Genomic DNA, 23,638 nt, shown 5'->3' with positions numbered 1-23,638 from the left:
GGTGAGAGTTATTACGTGGAAATGTCGTTGTAGTGTCATGGTGTGCGGCTTGCAGTGGGTGGCATCATTACCGAGGGATTGCAATGATATTTGCAGCAATGCTGACACTGCATGGTGAATGGCCTTTGGGCCATGCTTGTCATATCAATTGTAGTTGTGGGTTTGCTGTTTGACATTGCTGTAATTGGCATAGGTAGTGAGGTCGTGTTGGCTAGCAGTCTGGGTGGGCTGTGGGATGAATGTCAATGCAGGTGCACCATTGTGAGGCGTGAGTGTAACTCGGATCCGGCATGCCTAGTGATGGAATGTGGGAGTGGTAGTTGAGGAGATAGTAAAGGTTTAGCATGCATTGTGCGGGGTGGGTGTGTGGCTGGTGGGAGAGGGGTGGTGTGGCATGCAGAGTAGGAAGGTGGGGTGATAGTGGGAAATGCCTTATTGTGGTTTGTAATATGATGGGGAGTGGTAGGTGCTTGGGAGGCATGCAGGACTGAAGTGGTTAGTGCTCGGGTGTAGGTTTCTCACCAGTATCACTCCTTCCAGTGATTCCTGTCAGGCCCTCAGAATGCATGATGTCCAACACCTTCTCCTTCCACATTGTCAGGTCAAGCGGAGGAGGAGGGGGACTACCACCAGTCTTGTTGAGGGTGATGTTGTGCCTGGACGCCATGGAACAGACCTCCCCATGAGGTCATTCCACCTCTTTCTGATGTCCTCCATTGTGCATAGGGTAGCTGCTGACCGCGTCCACCCTGTCGACGATCCTCTGCCATAGCTCAGTTTTCCTGGCCATTGATGTTTGCTGGACTTATGCTCCTATCAGTTGTGGCTCAACTATGATGATCTCGTCCACCATGACTTGCAACTCATTGTCAGTGAAGTGTGGGTGCTTGTGGCGTGACATGTTTTGGGGGTGCATGCTATGCTTGTGAGGTGCAGTGTGGGCAGCTGATTGTTGTAGGGGTGCGTACAAGGTGTGAATTATTGCTCAATGTGCAGCGGTTCATGGGGTGTGTATCTCTAGGCTTGTGGTGATATTCACAAGGGTTTGTGGTTTTTTTAGGGTGTGTGTGTATATATTTCAGGTGTGGGGTATTTGAGCTGTCCAATCTGGTGCCTCCTTCTATTGGCTGTGATTTTCTATCCCGCTGTGCAGCGAACCGCCACTGTGCATGTTCCGCTGTGCTGAATTGTATCTCATAATATGGTGTCCGCATGGCCCCCCGGCGGACGGACAGTTGCTCTTTCGCCGTCAGTGGCACTGGCGGTGTTGGATTTCTGGCTGTGTTTTGTCAGCTGGGTGTTTGTGACTCGTAATACGGCAGACACTGTATCGCCAACACTGACGGGATGGTGGTGGGATTTTGCATAGCGGTCTTGCCCAAAGACTGCCAAACTCATAATGAGGGCCTGGGTGTCCAGTCTAGCTTCCAACATAACTAACAGAGAATGCAAGTGGTTGAGATGTGCTATACAAAAGGTGATAACATAACATAGCCGCAAATCGACAAAGGGAAGACAAATGGAAATTGTATGACAATGTGGAAGAAGTTTTATAAGCTGATAACTTATCAAATACCTATGTATGGACTGGATAGTTATGGAGGGAAGACAGAGGGTTTTGTCCTACTCTTGAAGAATGGGAGGGGATATGTTTTCCTCCCACAATTATAGCCTCAGTCCTGATTACTGAAACCAAGGAAGACCGCATCCCTAGACCGCAGTCAAGTTACATTGAGACACTGTAGTAAATTCAGGAGCCTGCCGGTATTTCACAAGGCAAAGAATATGTTCTTGCGCCTAGTTCACCTGTGTGTGGTTTTTCAGGCCTTCGTCTCCTCTATATGACTGGTGTATAGAAAATGATACCAGGAACCAATACCATTTTGTTCTCAGTACCTCTAATTGGCATTGATGCCACAAAGCAAAAGCTAACAATAGAACTACAGTGTGCTGTGGGTTTGAAGTGATTGTGTGAGGGCTAGAAAGCTCTTTAAAAATAATCAATTCTAAGGGGTAAACCCTGTGTTTTACTCTTCCCCAAGATGGGATTTGCAGTACCTAATCTGCATTTGTAACATACTGCATATCATAGATGGGCTTAAGTTAAAGAACGTTTGGCAAAAGGGACTTAATTGAGGGGTGTATGTGAGTTATTCACCAGACTTTATAAATAGCTAGAGAGAATGAATAGAGTGGCACTGTGTTATATGTTATTGTAGTGTGTATATATGTTTCATATTTCTTTTTGTATCATGTCTCTACTTACGGCATTTGGCATCGAGGTTCCAGCATCTCTACTGCTCTGGCACTTGTAGGTCCTGGCTTTTGTTTTGCACCTGGCATGTGTGGGCTCCTATGAATTTCAATAAACTACTTTCCTATCCATTTGTCCTTGTGATAAATACTTGACATGTTTCGGGAATGAGTGCAGAGTAGTATGTTCGAGGAGCTTGCATCCATGATAGATCCCTGTCCTCCTTGTTGTTGTATTTTGGTTCAGGCTTGCCTGTGACAGCATCCCTCAAGAAAGACATCAGACTTTATGGCAAGATGCTGACGTGTTCTACCCATGTATGAGTATACATCCGAAGAGGAAGCATGCAATCAGAGAAATACAGTGAGAAGGGGAGACAAGGGCATTTCCTGGTTGCAGTCCAGTAAAACATGAAGACACACCGGTCAGGTATCAGCATATAGCATTAGGCAGCCTGTACGCAACATGTGCAACACATACTAAGGTTATTTGAAGTGCATCACAACTCTGTAGTAGCCATCTGTCCTGCCATTTGATAAAGTTTTGTTTTGACCAATGACTTTGTGTTTCACCACTGCGCATATTAGTTGCTCAATGTTCACCAGTAGCACATGGTATGTTTTGTTCAGTTTAGCCGCCTATGGGCTTTGACATTGCATTAGTCATTACATTCTGTATTGTGCCTATTGGCTTTGACATGGCATTAGCCATTACTTTCTGTATTCAGTTGAGCCGCCTATGGGCTTTGACATTGCATTAGTCATTACATTCTGTATTCTGCCTATTGGCTTTGACATGGCATTAGCCATTACTTTCTGTATTCAGTTTAGCCGTCTATGGGCTTTGACATTGCATTAGCCATTACATTCTGTATTCTGCCTATTGACTTTGACATGCTATTAGATATTCTGCCTATTGGCTTTGACATGATCAGCTCCGCTGCCTATTGGCTTTGACATGATATTATACATTGCATTTTGTATTCAGCTCCGCTGCCTATTGGCTTTGACATGATATTATACATTGCATTTTATATTCAGCTCAGCTGCCTATGGGCTTTGACATGATATAAGACATTGCATTTTGTATTCAGCTTAAATGCCTATTGGCTTTGACATGACACTAGACATTGCATTTGATATTTAGGTTAGCTGCCTATTGCCTTTAACATGACATTGCATTTGATATTTAGGTTAGCTGCCCATTGCCTTTAACGTGGAGTTCTGTATTTTTCCAAGCTGTGTTTTTGCACCAGAGAACCAAGATGTTTTGCTCTCACAGTAGACTAGACCTGATAAGAGAGAGTACATGGGCGTCGTTTCTCTTCCCTTGAGCTTGGGAACAGGAGTAGTCTTGGAGACCTGGCCAGTCTCCAAAAGGCTTGCTCAGTTTCCCAGGTCTGAGAGGAGGGGGCACACCTTTGTAACGAATGTAACAGGCTGCAGAGAGTCAGATTCGAATCTGCCGGACCTCGTGCTGGAGCTTGGCGCAGGCTGCCAGCAATCCCGTGTGGGTAGATGAATCTCTCTTTCTCGCGGTTGACAGGGGTCCTCAGCTTGCAGACCTTAGAAAGATGAAGCTGTGAATAGTTCCCACACGGTGAAGTATTTGTTTTGCTTTGCATTCAATATCTTATAAATATAACCTGCTGTGTATATTGCAAACTGATATATTTTGTTTGATTAACGCGGACTTGAAAGCTACTAATTCGTCATTCATTCATAAACATTGTGGTTGGGGAAGAATAAAATAACAATAAAAGTCTTCCTTGACCTCAGAAGTGCATTTCTGTTGTGTTATGTTAGTGCTTAGAAACTAAATAAGAGGAAAGCACTACAATTGGTACCAGGAGTGGGGTCGGTCATTAAGAGGTGATTAAGAAGGGGTTTGACGAGTTAGTAGATTTCTAAGTGCACACTTTAAAAGTGTAATTGTTTTTTTGTTGTTTGGAGAATTACAGAAATTGTTTTCTGTTTGGAGAATCACAGTAGCACGGCAGACCATGTCTGAGAATACATGTGTTGATGAACTGCCTGATGGTGCTAAGAAAAACTGTGAATTGTTTTCTGTTTGGGGAATTACAGAAGAAAATGCATGTGTAGCTAAAAGACCTGATAATGCTTTGAGAAATAATTCCCGTTGTATATATGTAGAAAACGTGTCTTTTGGAAGTAATGATGACAGAAAGGTCTGGATACCTTTATCTGCTTACAGAGAAATGCAGGAGAAATGTAGGAAGTTGGAACATGAAAATAGGAATTTACGTGAGCAAATTAGCCCGACTGAAAGTTATAAAAGGGCTGTTTTTGAAGAATCTTTCTTGTCCCATTCCAGTAATGAGGGGGTTAAGACAGCTCCGAGCTGCACTGAGTTTCCATGTGAGCCAGGGTTTTTGGCAGACAATATGCATTCCTTAACTGATAACACAGATGAGAGAGCTCAGAATGTGATTTACGAGTTACCGTTGCAAAATGCCCAAGTAAAAGGAAAGATTTTAGAGAAAGAGACACCGAGTTTCATTAGCTTGTTTGATTTTTGGAAAAAGAATAGCCCTCATTTGAGTGAAATCCTAACACTTTTGTATATGGTCACTGTGAAAAATAATATGCAGCTGCGCGCGTGTGATTTGGCAAATGAAATAATGCAGACTTTAGGTTTCTGCGCAGTGCAAGAAGGAAATACTTATGTATATTTAAATCATGAACAAGGAAAGAAAATAGTGCCCCTAGCTAGAATCATACAATGGATCTGGTACTTGCAAGACAGGGCTAGAGTACCACAGATAAAAGAGTTACCAATGAAATTGTGTGCACCATTTGAATTCGTGTCCACTGAAGATAAAAAGCATGTTTGTTTTACTAATGATTCATTGACTGAAATGTTGTTTTCTGGCACCGTAGAAGGAACAGCGTTGTATAATGTGTGTCAGATTTTAAAGCAAGAGCTACGTGAGATGTGTCATTTTTATGCTGATTTTTGGTTCTTTGATAATGTTTTAGCACCTAACTGGTTCAATTACCTTGCAGATGTTAATGAGAAAAATGCAGAGAGAGAAGTGTTCACCCAGAATTCTGCCTTAGTGGGGATGGCTATGTGGGTGCCCCAGAAATGTGAAAAGGCCACTTACAGGTGGGCAGAGATGAGAGAGATGCACATTCCCCTAGATTTGATAAAAACTGTGCAGCACGCACAAAAGCAATCTGTCATGCAAGCAGTCACAGAGCAGTTGGGGAGAGGAAAGTTACCAGATCAGAAATGGCAAATTGATCAGGTTTTAGGGAAAGTGATTGCTGCAAATTACCAAGGAAAAATCGAAATTATGCTGATACCTAGAAAAGAATCTGATTCATTCATACAAATTGGAGACAGAATGGCCCAAATTGGCAAAAATGCAGTGAATGGAGGTTTGGTAAAGAAGGAGTCTGCCCCAGCCCTTCTGACAGTGCAAGAAAAGGGAAGCTGTGGTGCAGCAGATAAAAACCTCAGTGCTGATGTGTGGGCTGACGCCCCAAGTGATCCTCCAGAACCTGCAGAAAATATAACAAAGGGCCCCAAAAACGTCCTGATAATAAAACAGGGAAAGAAAGAGAAAGGGTGCAGTTTAAATGAAAAATGTTATTTGCAAGAAAAGTCATACTTGTTTCTTTTGCAGATCCGACCACGTTTCGCCACTGTCCCTGAGTGTGCTGTGTGGTCCCCCTTCCGGTGTGTGCGTGTGGGGTCGGGGAAGGGACCGAATCCCCAACCTGAACCTGGCTGAGTAAAGTGCCAGCACCATGGATCCATTTTGCGCAAACTGCGCCTTCAGTTCAAGTTCAACTTGTTTGCTGTGTTTTTTTTTTTTTTCCCCTCTCGTATGGAACTCTGACTTTTGCTTACCTTCCAGAAAACCTTTCAGGTGGACCGTGCACCTTTACATGAGCAGAACTCATGCCACATCAAATTGCTAACACTGTTGAATTAGAGACTCATTCAGAAAAAAAAAAAAAAAAAAAAAAATGCCCAGTCTTTTCTATGTAGATGTATCTGATGTGAAAGGTTATGAGATCAATGTGTTAATTCACTTCTATTGCTTTACAGGGATTACTTTGATCATAATGTTTTTTTTGTGCTGATGTTTTTTTTTTTTTTTTTTTTTTGAAATATGAGATATGTGAAACAAAAATTCATTGGTCAAAGGGCGGAATGTCCTGCCATTTGATAAAGTTTTGTTTTGACCAATGACTTTGTGTTTCACCACTGCGCATATTAGTTGCTCAATGTTCACCAGTAGCACATGGTATGTTTTGTTCAGTTTAGCCGCCTATGGGCTTTGACATTGCATTAGTCATTACATTCTGTATTGTGCCTATTGGCTTTGACATGGCATTAGCCATTACTTTCTGTATTCAGTTGAGCCGCCTATGGGCTTTGACATTGCATTAGTCATTACATTCTGTATTCTGCCTATTGGCTTTGACATGGCATTAGCCATTACTTTCTGTATTCAGTTTAGCCGTCTATGGGCTTTGACATTGCATTAGCCATTACATTCTGTATTCTGCCTATTGACTTTGACATGCTATTAGATATTCTGCCTATTGGCTTTGACATGATCAGCTCCGCTGCCTATTGGCTTTGACATGATATTATACATTGCATTTTGTATTCAGCTCCGCTGCCTATTGGCTTTGACATGATATTATACATTGCATTTTATATTCAGCTCAGCTGCCTATGGGCTTTGACATGATATAAGACATTGCATTTTGTATTCAGCTTAAATGCCTATTGGCTTTGACATGACACTAGACATTGCATTTGATATTTAGGTTAGCTGCCTATTGCCTTTAACATGACATTGCATTTGATATTTAGGTTAGCTGCCCATTGCCTTTAACGTGGAGTTCTGTATTTTTCCAAGCTGTGTTTTTGCACCAGAGAACCAAGATGTTTTGCTCTCACAGTAGACTAGACCTGATAAGAGAGAGTACATGGGCGTCGTTTCTCTTCCCTTGAGCTTGGGAACAGGAGTAGTCTTGGAGACCTGGCCAGTCTCCAAAAGGCTTGCTCAGTTTCCCAGGTCTGAGAGGAGGGGGCACACCTTTGTAACGAATGTAACAGGCTGCAGAGAGTCAGATTCGAATCTGCCGGACCTCGTGCTGGAGCTTGGCGCAGGCTGCCAGCAATCCCGTGTGGGTAGATGAATCTCTCTTTCTCGCGGTTGACAGGGGTCCTCAGCTTGCAGACCTTAGAAAGATGAAGCTGTGAATAGTTCCCACACGGTGAAGTATTTGTTTTGCTTTGCATTCAATATCTTATAAATATAACCTGCTGTGTATATTGCAAACTGATATATTTTGTTTGATTAACGCGGACTTGAAAGCTACTAATTCGTCATTCATTCATAAACATTGTGGTTGGGGAAGAATAAAATAACAATAAAAGTCTTCCTTGACCTCAGAAGTGCATTTCTGTTGTGTTATGTTAGTGCTTAGAAACTAAATAAGAGGAAAGCACTACACCATCTTGGATAGGGCTTCCAATAACACACTGCAGTCCAAAATACATTCAATCAAGCGAAAATATGGTAGAAACTTGACAGAATCTCCAGTGCCAACTTCTACAAGGATATTCGTGTGTTGTAAAACAACGTGTGGATGAGTAATGTGCCTCAGTGAGTGCGGAACAACTGCCATAGTTTTTATGGCATGTATTTCCTCACACCACATGCTTCCAAAGACATGATAGACACACATGCTAATCTACAGTTAGCTTCCGCACATTATTATGTTCAAACCAAACACACTATTTTTGACAAAAACATCCAAATTAATTGCCTGTGTTCCATAGCCCAGAAAATAGACGATTATCTGCCAGAGGTTATTCTGGAGGCAACAGATTTTTTAGATCAGACAATTATATAGTAGCAGTGCAGGACTTTTGTAAGAAATATTTCTGGATAAACCCAGTATGAGGTGGAATGACATATATTCTGATTGCAATGACTGCAAATGCTGACCCTTGCTGCTGCCTGCGAGGTTGAACGCTCAGTATACCAATATTTGTGAAACCAAAAAGTGGTAATTTGCAACAGCAAGACAATCCCAAACATGTTTTTATGTTACCACTGTTCATCATTACAGGAAAGAGTGAATATTGTGAAGGTCAATTGATGTTGACATCGAAAGTGCTAAGAAAGCCTGATGCTTCTGAAGTTATTGACTGTGTCAGTGTAAAAGAGGATTCTCTGAAAGTCAATGTAGGAAGAAAACAGCTATGATACAAAGCACATAGGTTATTGCAGAGGTTCAAGGTGCTGTATGGCCAACGCGGGCAGTTGTCAGCTCTATATAAGGCTGAGCAAGGAGAGTGGGCATCATGCCATGATGCGCAGATTTTCAGACAGAATAGTCCATGTTGATATAACACAAAGGGAAAGTTAAGTGAAGAGCAGAGAAATAGAAGTTGATACATGAAATCAGACGTCACAGTGATTAGTAAGGAGATGCCGCATGCTCTGATTCAGACTGGGGGGTAAAAAAGTTTCATCCATTTATAGCATAACTAAACAAATGTTTTAAGTCACATAGAATGGGTATATGTTTGAACATGTCAAATTAATCCATTGGCCTTCTGTGAGACCAAGACAGACATGGGTGTTTCATTTAATGAAAGTATTACAATTGGAGATGGAAAGATCACAATAAAATGAATGTAGCTAATAAAGTTTACATGATTTTGAATTGTAAAGGCTAGGGCAGAGTGGGAAAGATGATGGTAAATAGAAACAAATTACTAATCTTTCTTTTGAGTGATCAATGAGAAACAGTAATGAAATTGGGAGTGTTTAGTGACAAGCTGGTGTACGTTTCTAGAATTCTATAAAATATTGTTTTAAAAAAATAATGTTACTCTGGTTTGTCATAAAGTAAGAAACATGCCACTGATTGCAAGAGAACAGCTGAGAAGATGACTTCAACAGTTTTGAGATGACAGGCTTATTGAACCATCTGACACTTCCAAGTGGGTTGCATTCATAGTTATTGCTAAAAACAATATGGAGATTTATGTATGTGAGCAGACCCTATATAGCACAACAATTAAATAATAGTGGACTGTTTTACATTCCCTAAGTTCCAGGAGCTGCTTGCACAGTTGGGTAATGTGACGTATTTTTCACACATGTGCATTACTACTTTTATTTCACCTGTTGATGCCTACATCAAAATGTTTCATTTTGACTAACTTCGGTAATCCCCAAACTGACATTATGGCCCTCATTCTGACCTTGGCGGGCGGCGGAGGCCGCCCGCCAAAGTCCCGCCGTCAGGTTACCGTTCCGCGGTCGAAAGACCGCGGCGGTAATTCTGACTTTCCCGCTGGGCTGGCGGGCGGTCGCCTTCAGACCGCCAGCCAGCCCAGCGGGAAAGAGGCTTCCACGATGAAGCCGGCTCGGAATCGAGCCGGCGGAGTGGAAGCTGTGCGACGGGTGCAGTTGCACCCGTCGCGTATTTCACTGTCTGCGCAGCAGACAGTGAAATACATGTAGGGGCCCTCTTACGGGGGCCCCTGCAATGCCCATGCCAGTGGCATGGGCACTGCAGGGGCCCCCAGGGGCCCCGCGACCCCCCCTACCGCCATCCGGATCTCGGCGGTCCGACCGCCGGGATCTGGATGGCGGTAGGGGGGGTCGGAATCCCCGCGGCGGTGCAGCAAGCTGCGCCGCCGCGGAGGATTCAATGGGGCCGCGGTACACTGGCGGGACCCCGCCAGTGGTGCCGGTCCGACCGCGGCTTTACCGCCGCGGTCGGAATCCCCATTGGAGCACCGCCGGCCTGTCGGCGGTGCTCCCGCGGTCCTCCGCCCTGGCGGTCAAAGACCGCCAGGGTCAGAATGACCACCTATATCTCTTTCGAATGGAATCATGCACACTGGCATTTCAAGAAGACATTATAATTCTTGCTGAGTCAAGTATTGAGCACAATCCTACGATGATATTTTGAGAAGATGTTATAAATTTTAAGGGACACGGGCATAAAACCGAAAAGGGAATAATGCAAATTCTTTAATGATAATGTCAAATGATTTCATTAACACTTGAAGACACTAAGGCCAAAAGGGCCTTTGTCCTGGTGATAACTGATGGTTAGTGTACTCTGAATAAGGATAAATTAGGTTTTTTCTGGGTTTGCGTAAGAACTATTCTCACTGCACTGAGGAATAGCTGTATTTACTGAACATTTAAGAAATTGTCGTGTAAAAGGCCAAATCTATTTGGGGCGGGCGCAAGACCAGGTGTTTGCAGACATTAAGCAAGTAATATTGCAGACTCCTCTGAAACCTTATGTCACTGATGTACAGTGAGCGGTTAAATGTGTGGTTGCTGCTGATGAATATTATGATGTGGTAGGTTTTTGTCTGCCATATAGTTCATGGTAAAAAAAATATCTTTGTATTTTCTTTGATAAGTTTGAGAGAGTCTGAGTGTCACAATAGCACAATTGAGTGTGAGACACTTGCCTGCATTTTGGTCATTGAGTCTTTAAAAACATATTTATAAGGACACAGTTTAATTATATGCATGGGCCATAAACCTCTAGTATACATTGTAGATGACAACAGAATAGGTAAAGTCAGGCCCAGATTTGTAAACTGATTGTTCAAAATACAGGTATTTAATTTTGAAATGAGATCCAATGAGATGAAATGACAACTCCCATTCCCACTTGAGAGACATGAGGAAACATACCTGGACTGGATTAGCAGATCATGCATGGACCTGGGTAACTTGGCTGCTATGCAATGGGCAGGTGTTTCTGGGCCTGCGGTACAACATGGCCAACAGTTTCGCTCTAGTGGCAGCCAAGGGGCTGGGGTGGGATCCCTCCAATCGACCACAGACCCAGTTATGAGCAGTGCACTTCAAGGGTCACAAGGGTCATTCCACCGACTCTCTTTATGATACATATTGTGGTATGGTGACTGTCTAAGGCCTGAGGGAGGCGCTCCATCGCAGGAGAATCAGTGACTGCGGTAACCCTCCACCACGTTGGACAGAACATCCTGGGTGAGACCCCATACAGTGGTGACAGCAAGTGTGTCATGGGCCCTAACGAAATCAACAAATATTGGCCCCCATCTCCCCAATTAGGTAGTAAAATGCTGCCATAATTGGGATTCCTAGGGCCCCTCATACCTGTGAGCTCCGGCGCCACTGCGCCTGTTGCACTATTAATAGCTACATCCCGACCCCATCTACTCGGGTGGCAGATTTCACGGGAGTCCATCTGAAGGAGGGATATAGAGACTTATTTGGGGTCTTTGAAGAACTTGCACGATAATTCTCTGCGTCACACCAGCTGAAGGTGACAGAAGCAGTGCTTAATTTGAGCCGGTGGTTTTTGGTAAGGGGCACTGGCACCTATTTTTGAGCGCCGGCACTTATTTTTCTGCATCAAACAATTACTGTGAACAAAAGACACTAATGGGAAAGGGAGGAAGAGAAAAACAAAAAAGCGTCACAAACAGAGAAATCAGAAAGCTGCAAGAGTGAGCTGAGGGAGGGAGTGGCTGTAAATGGATTAAATAGGCCCGAGATGGCTTCAGGATTAGGCTGCCTCAGTATTCTCTGCTGGAACATTTAAATGCAGCAGCCGCGTGTTTCAGAGGAGAGCTTTGGGCACCAGCACGTTTTTATTTACAAACTGAGCACTAGACAGAAGTCACTGGCCTCTCAAAGGCCCACCCTCCCTGTGCTAAGAGGGGCCTGCCTGCGTACATTGTATTATATTGCTTTACTCGCTCCTGAGAGAGGACGACAGCCCTGTAACATCAGTCTCCACAGCAACCAGATGTGACTGCGAAGGCAGGGATGCGAGCCTGATCACAACTACCCCCACCCCCTCTTTCTGGTAATATGTGGTGGGGGTCAGGGGTCGAATACACACAAAATTGTATTTGAATATTACAGGCGGGGAAGGTGTTTTGGGGCCCAGAAGAATATATCACCACCTTTCAGTCCTCGGGCAGATAAATGTGGTTCAACAATGCATTTCGGGCCTTTTCTACTCACTAAAGAAGGGTGCCGTCAACATAAAGCTGTCATTGGTGGGGTGGGGGGGAGGTAAGGGTCGGGGGCAACGGTAGAGGTTTGCCAAGAAACTTCAGCGGCCCCTTTCAGGAGGAACCTGATGTATTTGCTGCCACCCATTGTCCAATTAAATTAACTCTGCTCTGCGAGTGGGTCTCAACTTTTGACCCATCAAGCGTTTTGTTGGCACTTTAATTTTCATTAAATAGGAGTTCACAATCGTGATGTCTCTCTGGCCTCGTATTGTTTTTTTTTTTGGGGGGGCGGCGTTGTTCTGAGCATTTTATATTCCCAAGATTTCCAAAGCGCTCCCTCCTTTCGTTAAATCTAACTTTTCCTTATTTTTTTGGTTTTGTAACTAACTTTTAGGTTCGAGCATTACATCTCCCATATTTTAACAATGACAGCGTGCATTAATATTCCAAAAGGTGTGAAATATATACCGGGTTAGATTCGAGCATATTCGGTCCTGGGTTGTCCACAGAGCTCCTTGCGTTCCACTATAGGTGTCAGAAAAGGACAATATTAAAGGCTGAATGGGGTTAAAAAGCGCGGGAACTGTTGGAGCCGTGTTTAATGTTGGCAACTGGGATGGATATTCAGCAGGGCCGGCTTTAGGACTGGTGGCGGCCTGTGCAATAGTTTATTGTGGTGCCCCCCACCCCATGACGTCCTCCTCGGTTTCACTCACTACCACCCGGCACACGTGCCCCTCATCTCTCCATCGCTCCCCTCTATCATACAATCGTGTGTTTTAAAGCACTTGTAAAGACTGGCTTTACTAATCCACTCAGCTAGCCCAATAAAATATAGTGGAATATTTAAGAGCCCCTAGTGCCATTCTAACGCAACATTCGTGTATTTTTTTTATGCTAATGTGGCGTCAGAAGGCCAAAAACGCTGTGCCATATTTACAAAGTGGCGTAATGCATGCATTGCGCCATTTTGCATCCCTTTGCGCTACATTATGCCTGCGCCAGGCATAATGTATGCAAAGGTGGCATTCCCCCGTTAGAGGGGGGGGGGAATAGCGCAAAGAAATCTGACAAATTTTCTTTGCGTAATTTTTTTCCAGCACTTTTAACGCCTGCTCAGACCCTCTGGGTGCTTTGCAGGATTAGCATCAACATTTTTTACGTTAATCTTGCAAAGCGCCGGACTAGCGTAAAAACTTCTGACACTAGTCCCATAACTACCGCCATGTTGTGCCGTATTGTAAATACAGCGCACATATGGTGGCGTTAGGGGAGCACCAAGGGGCGCTAGAAAAGTGGTGGAGCACGGTATGCAGCGCCACTTTCTATAAATATGCCCCATAGGGGCATATTTAACAGCCCCTAGTGCCATTCTAACGCCACATTAGTGTAATTTTTTTTAAGCTAGTGTGGCGTTAGAAGGCCAAAAACGCTGCGCCATATTTACAAACCCTTTGCGCTACATTATGCCTCTCCAGGCATAATGTATGCATAGGGGACATCCTCCCGTTAGGGGGGGGCAAAAAAAAGACGCAAAGTAATCTGTAAGATTTCTATGCATCATTTATTTCCAGTACTTTTAACGCCTGCTCAGAGCAGTTATTAAAAGGAGGCTTCTATTAGTTACAATGGTCCTCTGGGTGATTTGCAGGATTAGCGTCAACATTTTTGATGCTAATCCTGCAATGCGCTGGACTAGCATAAAAAATTCTGACGCTAGTCCCCTAACTACCGCCATGGTGCGCCATATTTAAAATATGACGCACACATGGTGGCGTTAGGAGGGGCGCTAAGGGGCACAAGAAAAGTGGCAGAACACTGTGTGCAGCGCCACTTTTTTCAAATATGCCCGATAGTTCTGTTTTTGCAGCAGGCATATTAACCCCTCTATGCTACTTTATGTTGAGTCAAAACTGCCACCAGGCAAAACTCCCATCTCTCTTTCTAGCAGGAACATTAATCACAAGAGGTGTCTTGACATTTTAATCATTTCTTGATGGCTAAACGCATGAGGAACATTTCAACAGGTGCTTTTAAATGGCAAGTTTCGGAAGTTATTGCTAAACACAGCACCCCCCTGAGGTCAGTGCCCGGTGCGGTCGCACCGCTGGCACCGCCTAAAAGCTGGCCCTGATGTTCAGAACGGGTCATGGCTTGGGTGCCTCCCTGTTTATCAGAAGTACACCTGAAACAGTTAGCTTAACACGGAGTGTCAAGTGCAGTTGTAAAAAGAAGAGGTGTGCTTTAATTACAAAGGGAAATCGGGACACAGTCAGTGATGCAGTCTGCACAGTGTAAAAGGCCATTTATTTAGGACAGGATTGCATCTTATACATAACATTTAACGTTATCAAACAAATTCCAACTTTAGAAACCCCCACCCTTATAGCTTTTCTTCGGTCATCCTTTCCAGTCATTCCTTCACTTTTCACTTCCATTCCCCCACACGTCCCCCTTTTCCTTTCATGCGCTACCTGCTTTGGGCATCCCCCACACTCTCATCCTTCACCTGCTTGTTTTCCCCCCTGGAAGGGTGGCCAGACCCGCATCTGACTCTCCACCCTCACACATCTACTGCCACCCAGCACAAACCCTTTCAGCGTTTTGCTGCCCCACCAGCGCAACCCACTGCAACATAGCACCATTTAGACCTTCTCTCCGAGCCACATCTTCTCTCCCCACAATTCGCCCACAATTGACCTGAGCTCTGTAAGATAATAAGCATTGCCCAACTCGGACAGATGCACACCGTCAGATCTGAACAGCCCCACCTCTTCTTCCGTGATCTCCTCATGTTTCGGACCCTTGATATCATGTGCCCAACAGAAAACCTGCATCGCCCGATTGAGCTTCCTCCCAGCCCTTTCCATGGCTTCATGCTTCATTGCCCCTCTACTTGTCCTTCTAGGCACAAATTCCGTCCAGACCAAGCAACTGCTGTGCAATTTTTGCTGGAGCAAGTCCAAGTCCTGTTGCATATGTTGCAGGAGGGTGAGCCCTGACAGCCGCACTAGATCATTCTCCCCAAGGTGTATTAACAGAAGATCAGGACAACCCCAATGCAGCATGATAGACATAAGAAAAGGAAGCAAATTCCTCCACCTCATACCACTCTTTCCTGCTTTTCGCTCTTCTGGGACCAGACACGCAACCTGCAAAGAAAACAGACTTTAATATCACCTTTGACAGATCCCCAACTCTTGTATTCAAGACCCTGCTAACAATCCTACCCCCGTTCCATGCTGACCAAACTTCAAGCCCTCACATAGCGCTCACAGCATCAGATCTCCACCTCCCAATCCTCTTAATCTGTGCTCAGTCCCATCCTAAATGTTCCGCAGCTGTAGCCGCCCCTATTTTGAAAGAATGTGTGCCATAAACTTGCGCCTGCCTATCTGTTCGCTGCAAAGCCATCCGTAATACCTGTAACAACTGGAAGGCTGTGAGCTTTTTACCGTTTGAGTGGCTAAATGCCCCTCTCCTCCAACTGCTGTCCTCTGTGCTTGAAAACCCAACCACTCCAGAACCGGGCAAGCCACTGTGTCCCCTCCCCCCCCCCCCTTTTCCAACCATACCCATTTTCCTCTCCCCAGCTGATCGGTTTTAGACCGTCTGAGCCATATGTCCAAGCACTCCCCATGCATAAAACTTCTTCTACTTTCAAGACCACTGATTTACCTTTGCCCAAAAGCTCAGACACCCGAAATGCCCCAAAAGACAGCCACACCATGCATAAACAAAACAAAGCCAGCTCATAGGCATCTGCACAACATACCGGTAAAACATGCAATAACTCCAATAATAACTCAAACGTAATCGGTTCCCTCACCACCTTAACTGACCGTTCTCTGACCCTTTCCCAACCTTTCAGCATTTTTCCCAACAGGTCATCCCTAGCCGGATCGCAATCAAAAAACAACTTCCCATAACAGGACACCCCTGCCAGCTTTCCCCCAATCGTGGCGGGCAACAAACCCTTTCGTATCAAGAACAGTACAAAATGTAATGCGGGTAACTCAAGCGCTCTGTTGTTCTGTAACCAGAAATCCCCTACAAAACTTTCAAAACACTGAAACTCCAACCTTGCCAGTGGGTAGCTCCTCTGAGTGGATTCCGCTAATGACATCTCCACCAGCCCAGTGATCATCACGCCCCCCACTCCCAAATGTCCTCCAGGACCGCTATCTTGTTCTGTTCTGCTCCTGGTGCCAAACTGCAAAATCGTTGCTACTGTGAACGAGATAGGGAACCTGCAATCACGTTGTACACCCGAGGTATGTGTGCAGCTTTGAAAATAACATTCAAGGATAGACATCTAAGCATAAAATGCTGCAACAGTCGCAGCACTCTAAGATCCTTTGCCCTCTGTCTGTTCACCAGTTCTACCACTGTCATGTTGACCACATGGAAAACTACAGTCCTGTTGGCCAGCTCATCCCCCCACACCGTCAGCGCCATTAGCAGAGGAAAAAATTCCAAGAAGGCAATACTCCTGCCCTGTTGGAGCCAGTTTCTCCAGCGATGTCTCTGCACACCACCTCTCATCCCAAAAGAGCCCGAAACCAGCAGCCCCGGATGCAAGTGAAAATATCTGAACTTGCCATATTGTGTCCTCCTCACGGACAAACATGGAAACCCCATTGAACTGTGTCAGAAAGGTTTCCCACACACTGATGTCCTCTCTCGTCCCTATCGACACACGAATCCTGTGGTGCGGGATGGCAACTCCAGACATGGCTATAGCTAGCCGCCTGCAAAACATCCTGCCCCCCCTTGGACAACCCTGCATGTAAAGTTGAGGTAACCCAAAAACGTCTGTGCCGTCCGCAAATCAATCTTGTGTAAGGATCGTATGTGTTCCAGAAACTCCAAGATCTCATCCACCTTACCAGATGGTAATCTCGCCACTAAGGCTTCCGCATCCAGTTCAATACCCAAGAATGTCAGCATGCAATTTGTGCCATCTGTCTTTTCCGGTGCCAAAGGGACCCCAACCTCCTCTGCCAGCTTTTGGAAAAACTCCAGAGCCCGCCCACAAGACCCAGATCCTGCCTTACCCACAAAAAGGAAATCGGCCAAGTAATGAGTCACCTCCTGATGCCCACTCGCTTTAACAAAAAACCCATTGTAAGAAAGTAATAAAGGCTTCGAACAACGCACATGAAATTGCACATCACATCTGGAGTACTCTGTCAGTATAGATTGCCCCATCCAGATGTATCCCTAGTAATGCAAAGTCTTCTGGGTGAATTGGCAGCAACCTAAAAGCCGATTGTATGTCACATTTTGCCATCTCTGATCCCCCGCCACACCCGCAAATGAGCCTAATGGCGTCACCCACTGATGCGCACACCATCCGTGTGTCCTCTGGCACAATGAAATCATTCACTGATGTCCCTTCCGGCCAGGACAAATAATGTATGAGGCGAAACTCACCACTTGTCTTTTTTGGCACCACACCACCGGGGAAATCATTAAGTCTTCCATCGGCCAATCATAAAAGTTGCCCACAATTCTGACCAAAGATTCTTCCTTGTCTAGTTTGTCACCCACAACCTGTGGCATGTCCCTAGCAGACAGCAAATTGTCTGCCGATCTCCTCCTTCTCTGGCCCTGGTAGCTTATTCGAAAGCCTTCCCGGAAACCACATTCCAATTTACACGCCATGTCCCTGTCCAGATACATGTGCAGCCAGGGCAATAGAGACTCCAGCCTAATTGGCGTAAGAGCCCTTTGGCACAGAAGCGCCCTGCATAACCATACCCCTGGTTATTCCCCACTGTTCAGCTGGATTGGAGAGCGAGAAACATTGCGTGACCAGATGGCGACGCCCACATTTAGAACACTCATGGTTGAATTTACATGGGTGTCTGGGACAGAAACCTTTATTGAAGTTCCAGCAGGCCCTTGACATAGATGCCTGGGCCACAGCCCAACACCAGCCCCTTCCTGGGCGGGACGTGACTGAAACAGCTGTTATACAACCGGCAAGCCACTTGCGGTGTGTGTAGAATCCGTGGGCTGTAATGACGCCATCCACTGCATCCACAATTCTGGATTGACATCCCCCCATGGCTTGTCCGGATTCACACTCACCCTTGCACTAATCTCCTCATCATAGCTCAACCATGCAAAGCCCCCAAAATGCATTTGAGTATTACGTATAATGTCCATGTATTTGAACAGTGCCATGGCCCTGTTGGGAAATTTCTCGCAGTAAATACTTACGAATATAAAAAAGTTGAGGTCCAATTATCATTGTTATCGGTACCCGCGTCTGGTGAGCTAACTCCCACTTCTCTTCCTTTGAATCCTCTTTAGCCTGTATATCTCTATGTAGAAGCTTAAAAACATCCACATACTTGTGCCACCAGATCCTCGTCTTCGTCTTATCTGCCACATGGGAGCCCGAAGACATCACCAGACCCATGAAGGGGAGCCGCTTCTTATCTTCCATCCCCCTTCCATCCCCATACCATCCCCGGGCACCTTGTCCCCTGCCTCACCAACCATAGTCGCACTTGAATCCTTCGTCTGTGTACTATCCCCTTCCTGAGGCGACCTTGCCCCAGGTGTCTCATGCACCGAACAATCTCCCACCCCTATTGACTTGTGTGTCTTAGTCCCCACATCACCAGTTCCGTCCCCCCACACTGACCACCATTCTCCCTTACCTTTGCCATGGGAAACCAGGGGCCGCAACCACTCACTACTCCGCGGACCGCCTCCTGTGTCTCCCCACCCGCCTTGCTCTCCTGAAATACAGAAAACAAAGAGGGGGTTGCGCCGCTCTTGCGCCCTTTCCCCCTCCCTTTGCCCCCGCTCACCTCATTTTCATGTATCTCCCCGTCCTCCCACTCATCCATCTCCTCCTCATAATCCAACTCCACCACATCATCATCATCCATCTCCCACTTGCTGTCATCTCCACCAACCTCCATCACATTACTCCACACTTCCGGTGCCTGTCCCCCATGGCGTGAGCCATCTCTGCGATGGCCCGTTCCCGTGTAGTAGAGAAGGCCGCCGAAGACCCCTCTAGTGCTTCAGACCAATGCCCCAAGGCCGTATTGTGCCCCGTTGGCATCACCTTCCTTCTGCCAGTCTCCCCCACTGGCATTGACTCTCCGCGCCGCTCATGGCCATGTGCGCCACTCGTGCTCATCGCACTGCCAGACCCTCCGGCCGCACAAGCCTCCTGACCCTTCCCTTTCATGCGGAACCCAAACCCAGCTGCCTTGCCTGACTGAAGGGTCCAATGGGCTTCCAGGACCCCAACCTCCGATATTCTCTTCAGCTGCCTCTCTCCCCCCAACTTCTTTGCTGCGTGATGAGCTAGTGCGGAAGAGGCCGGTACCTCCCACTACAGCCCTATAAACCCCCTCCCTTTGTGCCACCCCTACGTAACTCCAACCAATCCTGCCCGCCACCCATCACTTCTCCTTCCGAAAGCTCCAGCGGAGAGACTAGACTGTGTCTGCTCTCCGCGGAACCCTCCATTACTACAACTCAGTCTGTCACAATCATCATATCACACAGCTTTTAGATGGTGTAACTTTTTTTTTGTTTTACTTCTGTCACTGTTCTCTGCCCCCTTTGTAGGCAGAATGTAACTTCTTTAGGTCTGGCCTCGAGTCAGCTTTAGCTGTTTTGCTAGCCTCATGTGTTCCAAAAAATAAATAATAAAAACACATTTGTACATATATATATATAGCAGCTTTCAGCCTGCCCTTTTCATCCATTTGTGTGTTCAGGTGTCGCTATGGGGCTAGGGTGTCATCCCACTTCTTCCATTGGGTGGCTGGCACTGCGTATAACAACAGCTTGCCTGATTGCAAATGCACATCCGCCTGATTAGGAGTGTTCATCAGTAGTGGAGCTGATATGCCTGGGCTACTGGCCTGCTCATTCATTTTTTTAACTATGACAATTATTTTGCATGTTGATTAGTTTTGAAAATAATAAATAAATAAAAACAATCTCTCACACTTGCCAAGGCCAGACCTATAGGCTTTGTCAATGCGTGTTCTCACTTCCTGAATCTCATGCCAAGCACGGTCTACTAGCCAAGGGTGATTGGCTATTTCAGAAGGAGTGTGTGAATGTGAGCTCAAGAGTGAAGTTTGTACCTCCTATTGCACATTTTCTGTAGGACATTCGATTATAGGATGCAGATCCAAGGACATGCCTTGTGTTTGTGGCCCCTCCATCACAGAGTGGCCCAACTATGCCATCCTTGATGCTGTCTTCCCTCCCTCTTCCCTTAGCCACAAAAGCCCAGGCTTGGTTGTATACGGCCAGGGGTTGTGGAGTTCCCTGCCAAACCAATTTGAAGAGGCGGACGACTATACGGAAGTCAAGACACAATTGACAACATCCCACAGTCTAGTCTTTTCTTCCTCTTCTCCTTCCACTTCACTTTACCTTTCTTGTTTGGACTTGTCTTGATGTGTTGCTCTGGTATGGTGTTTTTGAATACTTGCCCTTTCTGCAGGGCTACCCCCGTTTTTTTTTGTTGCTGAAACCTATTTTTGCTGGATATTAAACTCTTTGCACTTGCCGTGCAGTGGTAAAGTGCTTCTGCTCCTCCTTTCAACATGATGGACTTGGTATACCCCTGAATGGTGTATTTAACTTACCTGTAAGTCCCTGGAATATGGTACCAAGAGGTACCCAGGACTTTAAGTTAAATGCCACAATTGGACTGCAGCACCCATTGCGCATCCACTTCAGTGACAACGTAAACATGACTGCGGGTCTGCCATCAGTGTCCTCGCAGTGCAGGTTCTAACCGCAAATTGACCTGTCAAAACAACCACTTCTGACAGACCTGAACCTTCCTTTAAAATATTTATAAATTACCCTGAGTAGACCTGATTGCACATAAGGCATGGTACTTAAAATTAAGGCGTGCAAACTAATGTTTAACATGTCCTTACAATGAAAAAGTTCTGAAAGCTGTTGTCACTGCAGTAGGGTTGGCTGTTCAATAGGAAAGAAAGAATTAGGATACAATATTATGTTTACAAACATTATCTTCACATAAGGAATAGCCACAGATGTAATTTTTGGACTTTTTTAAACGTGTTGAAATGGGGTATGTAATAAATATTTTGGAAAGATACATTTTAAAAAGTTAACTTTGCCTTACCTGAAGTATCTGGTAGCTAAATCTACATTTTGTTGAGTATATGGGTGGATGTGATGAATTTGTAGTCTAATATTAAATGGTCATCATGTGGTGATTGTTAACCCTTTAGATTACCGTCGACAAAGGTTTCACTCATATTTCATTGTAACTTTGCATAGATAGATGCCTTTCAATCTGATCAATGTGTAAGTAGTAGTTACAGCCAGACGCGGAGAAGGGGTGGGACAGCACATCGTGGGCGGTGGAGGGTCGGGAGGGTTTTGAGCACAACCAAAAAAAACAAAAACGTACCTGTTTTGTTGCTCCGCGCCACCTCCGAACCGCTCCTCATCTGCAGGGGCAGACTCAGGCTCCCAGCCTGCCCTGCATCCAATCCTGGCAGCATGAAAGCAGCACTAGGATTGGACGGAGCGCCCTGGCTGGGCGCTCCGAGGCAGAGTGGGAGCCTCTGTCTGCTTTTTCCAATCCGGCACTGCGTTGTTGGGTTGGACAGAGCCACTTGCGCATGTATGATTGGCTTGCCCGAGACGGCCGACCAAACATACATGCGCACTTAGGGGGAGTGCTATGCACTCCCCCTCAGTACCTGTCACACCTGTGGCCCCGCCCCTTTTGCAGTAAAAACATAGTAAACATAGTTTATTATGTTTTTACTGTAAAAGTATTTGAGCTGCTGCTGCAGAAGGCGGGGGTGCCGGACCTCCGACATGGCGGAGGAACTTCCCCTGGTTACAGCCCTCTATAGAGTGTAGTAACTCCTAATAATAGCCCATTATGCCGACCAAAAGGCAGGGCAACCCTTAAGGACAAACAGCATGTGACCATGAAGACACTTTACATCCATCTCTCTTATATCACTCAATATAGGCGAAGAGGCCCACTGTCCTTCTCTGACCCCTGTCCCTGTGTTACTCTCTTGTTGAACTCACAATACGGATAAATAGTATTTAGGGTGAGCATCCTAAGTGTTCTGATTGGCTGACGCAATTCCAGCTTATCATACAGGCTGCTAATTGTAATCATCTGAATTTCTATAGTATAATATCTAATATATTTGCATGTACTTGGTAAATAAAATAAAACAAATGCAAACCAGATAAAAAGTTTGAAGCTTCAAAAGTATGATGTAGGTTTCAGCAAAATAGAATTCTTGGCTGACTCAGTGGTTGCAAAAGTGATCACATTAGCAATAAATCATCTCCAGAGTCGATGGGACTGTGAGTTCTCATTCAGCATCTGCAAGGGAAATGTGCCCTTAACAAAGGAGTCTGCTGAGTCAGTGCTCTGACTACAGACTGTGGACATAATGTGCAAACAACCACAAGCGCTTATTTTCCATGGGAACCACATTTCATGGTACTCCTATTGCATAAGATCTGCCAGTGTTACCTTGGCTCTGCCTTTCTTAACAACTAGTTTCTGACCTGAGTTGCACTGAATAGAGAGACTTTTTGAGGGATTAGAGGAAACCCTCTTGAAGAAAACGCCCTGAAGTTTGGGGCATGCGCAGGAGAATGCACTGAAAGGGTTTCAGAAGAGCAATACAGAATCATGTGGGACAGTTAAAAATCTGGTTCAATGTTTTCAGTGTTACTTAATATTGGAAGAAGCATCCCTCCGTTAGTTAAGTGCAATGGTTATGGAATGATTTGGAAACATCAAGAGGCATATTTAAGAGCCCCTAGCGACACCTTAGCATCATTTTCTTGCGCTAAGGTGGCCTTTTTCCTCTCGCTATATTTACAAAGTGACGCAATGCATGCATTGCACCAATTTGTAACTCCTTGTGCCACATTATGCCTGCGGCAAGTATAATGTATTCAAGGGGGTGTTCCGGTGCTAGGAGGCAGACAAAAAATGGCGCAGTGAAATTTAACAGATTTCACTGCAATATTTTTGGCGTGATTTTTAACGCCTGCTCAGAGCAGGTGATAAAATGACGCTCCTGTAGAAACCTATGGGCCTCCTTGCACTTTGCTACACTAGCGTAAAAATATTTGATGCTAATGTAGCGAAGTGCTACAATACCATAAAAAAGTTTAATGCTATTGTGCCATGGTGCGCCATATTAAAAATACAGTGCAACCATGGTGTTGTTAAGTGCCAGTAGGGGGCGCAGAAAAAGTGGCGCATCAGCATTGATGCAACACCTTTGAATATACGACTGTGTTGTTACCACAAATGCC

The 23,638-nt window shown here is 45.3% G+C and overlaps 2 protein-coding genes across 3 annotated transcripts in view; both read left to right on the top strand.

Moving 5' to 3' along the window:
• The window catches only part of RBP5 (retinol binding protein 5), a 152,145-nt gene that overhangs the window by 66,009 nt on the left and 62,498 nt on the right, over nt 1-23,638 (top strand). The window lies entirely within an intron of this gene.
• Nucleotides 3,860-6,267, top strand: LOC138303699 (uncharacterized). Its single transcript, XM_069243029.1, has 2 exons — nt 3,860-5,383; nt 5,907-6,267. Exons 1-2 carry the CDS (start codon nt 4,257-4,259, stop codon nt 6,016-6,018), a joined length of 1,239 nt encoding a protein of 412 aa, XP_069099130.1. The 5' UTR covers nt 3,860-4,256; the 3' UTR covers nt 6,019-6,267.

Source organism: Pleurodeles waltl, chromosome 7 (genome assembly GCF_031143425.1).
Source record: "Pleurodeles waltl isolate 20211129_DDA chromosome 7, aPleWal1.hap1.20221129, whole genome shotgun sequence".
NCBI lineage: Eukaryota > Metazoa > Chordata > Amphibia > Caudata > Salamandridae > Pleurodeles > Pleurodeles waltl.
This window is presented reverse-complemented; position numbering and strand designations above follow the sequence as displayed.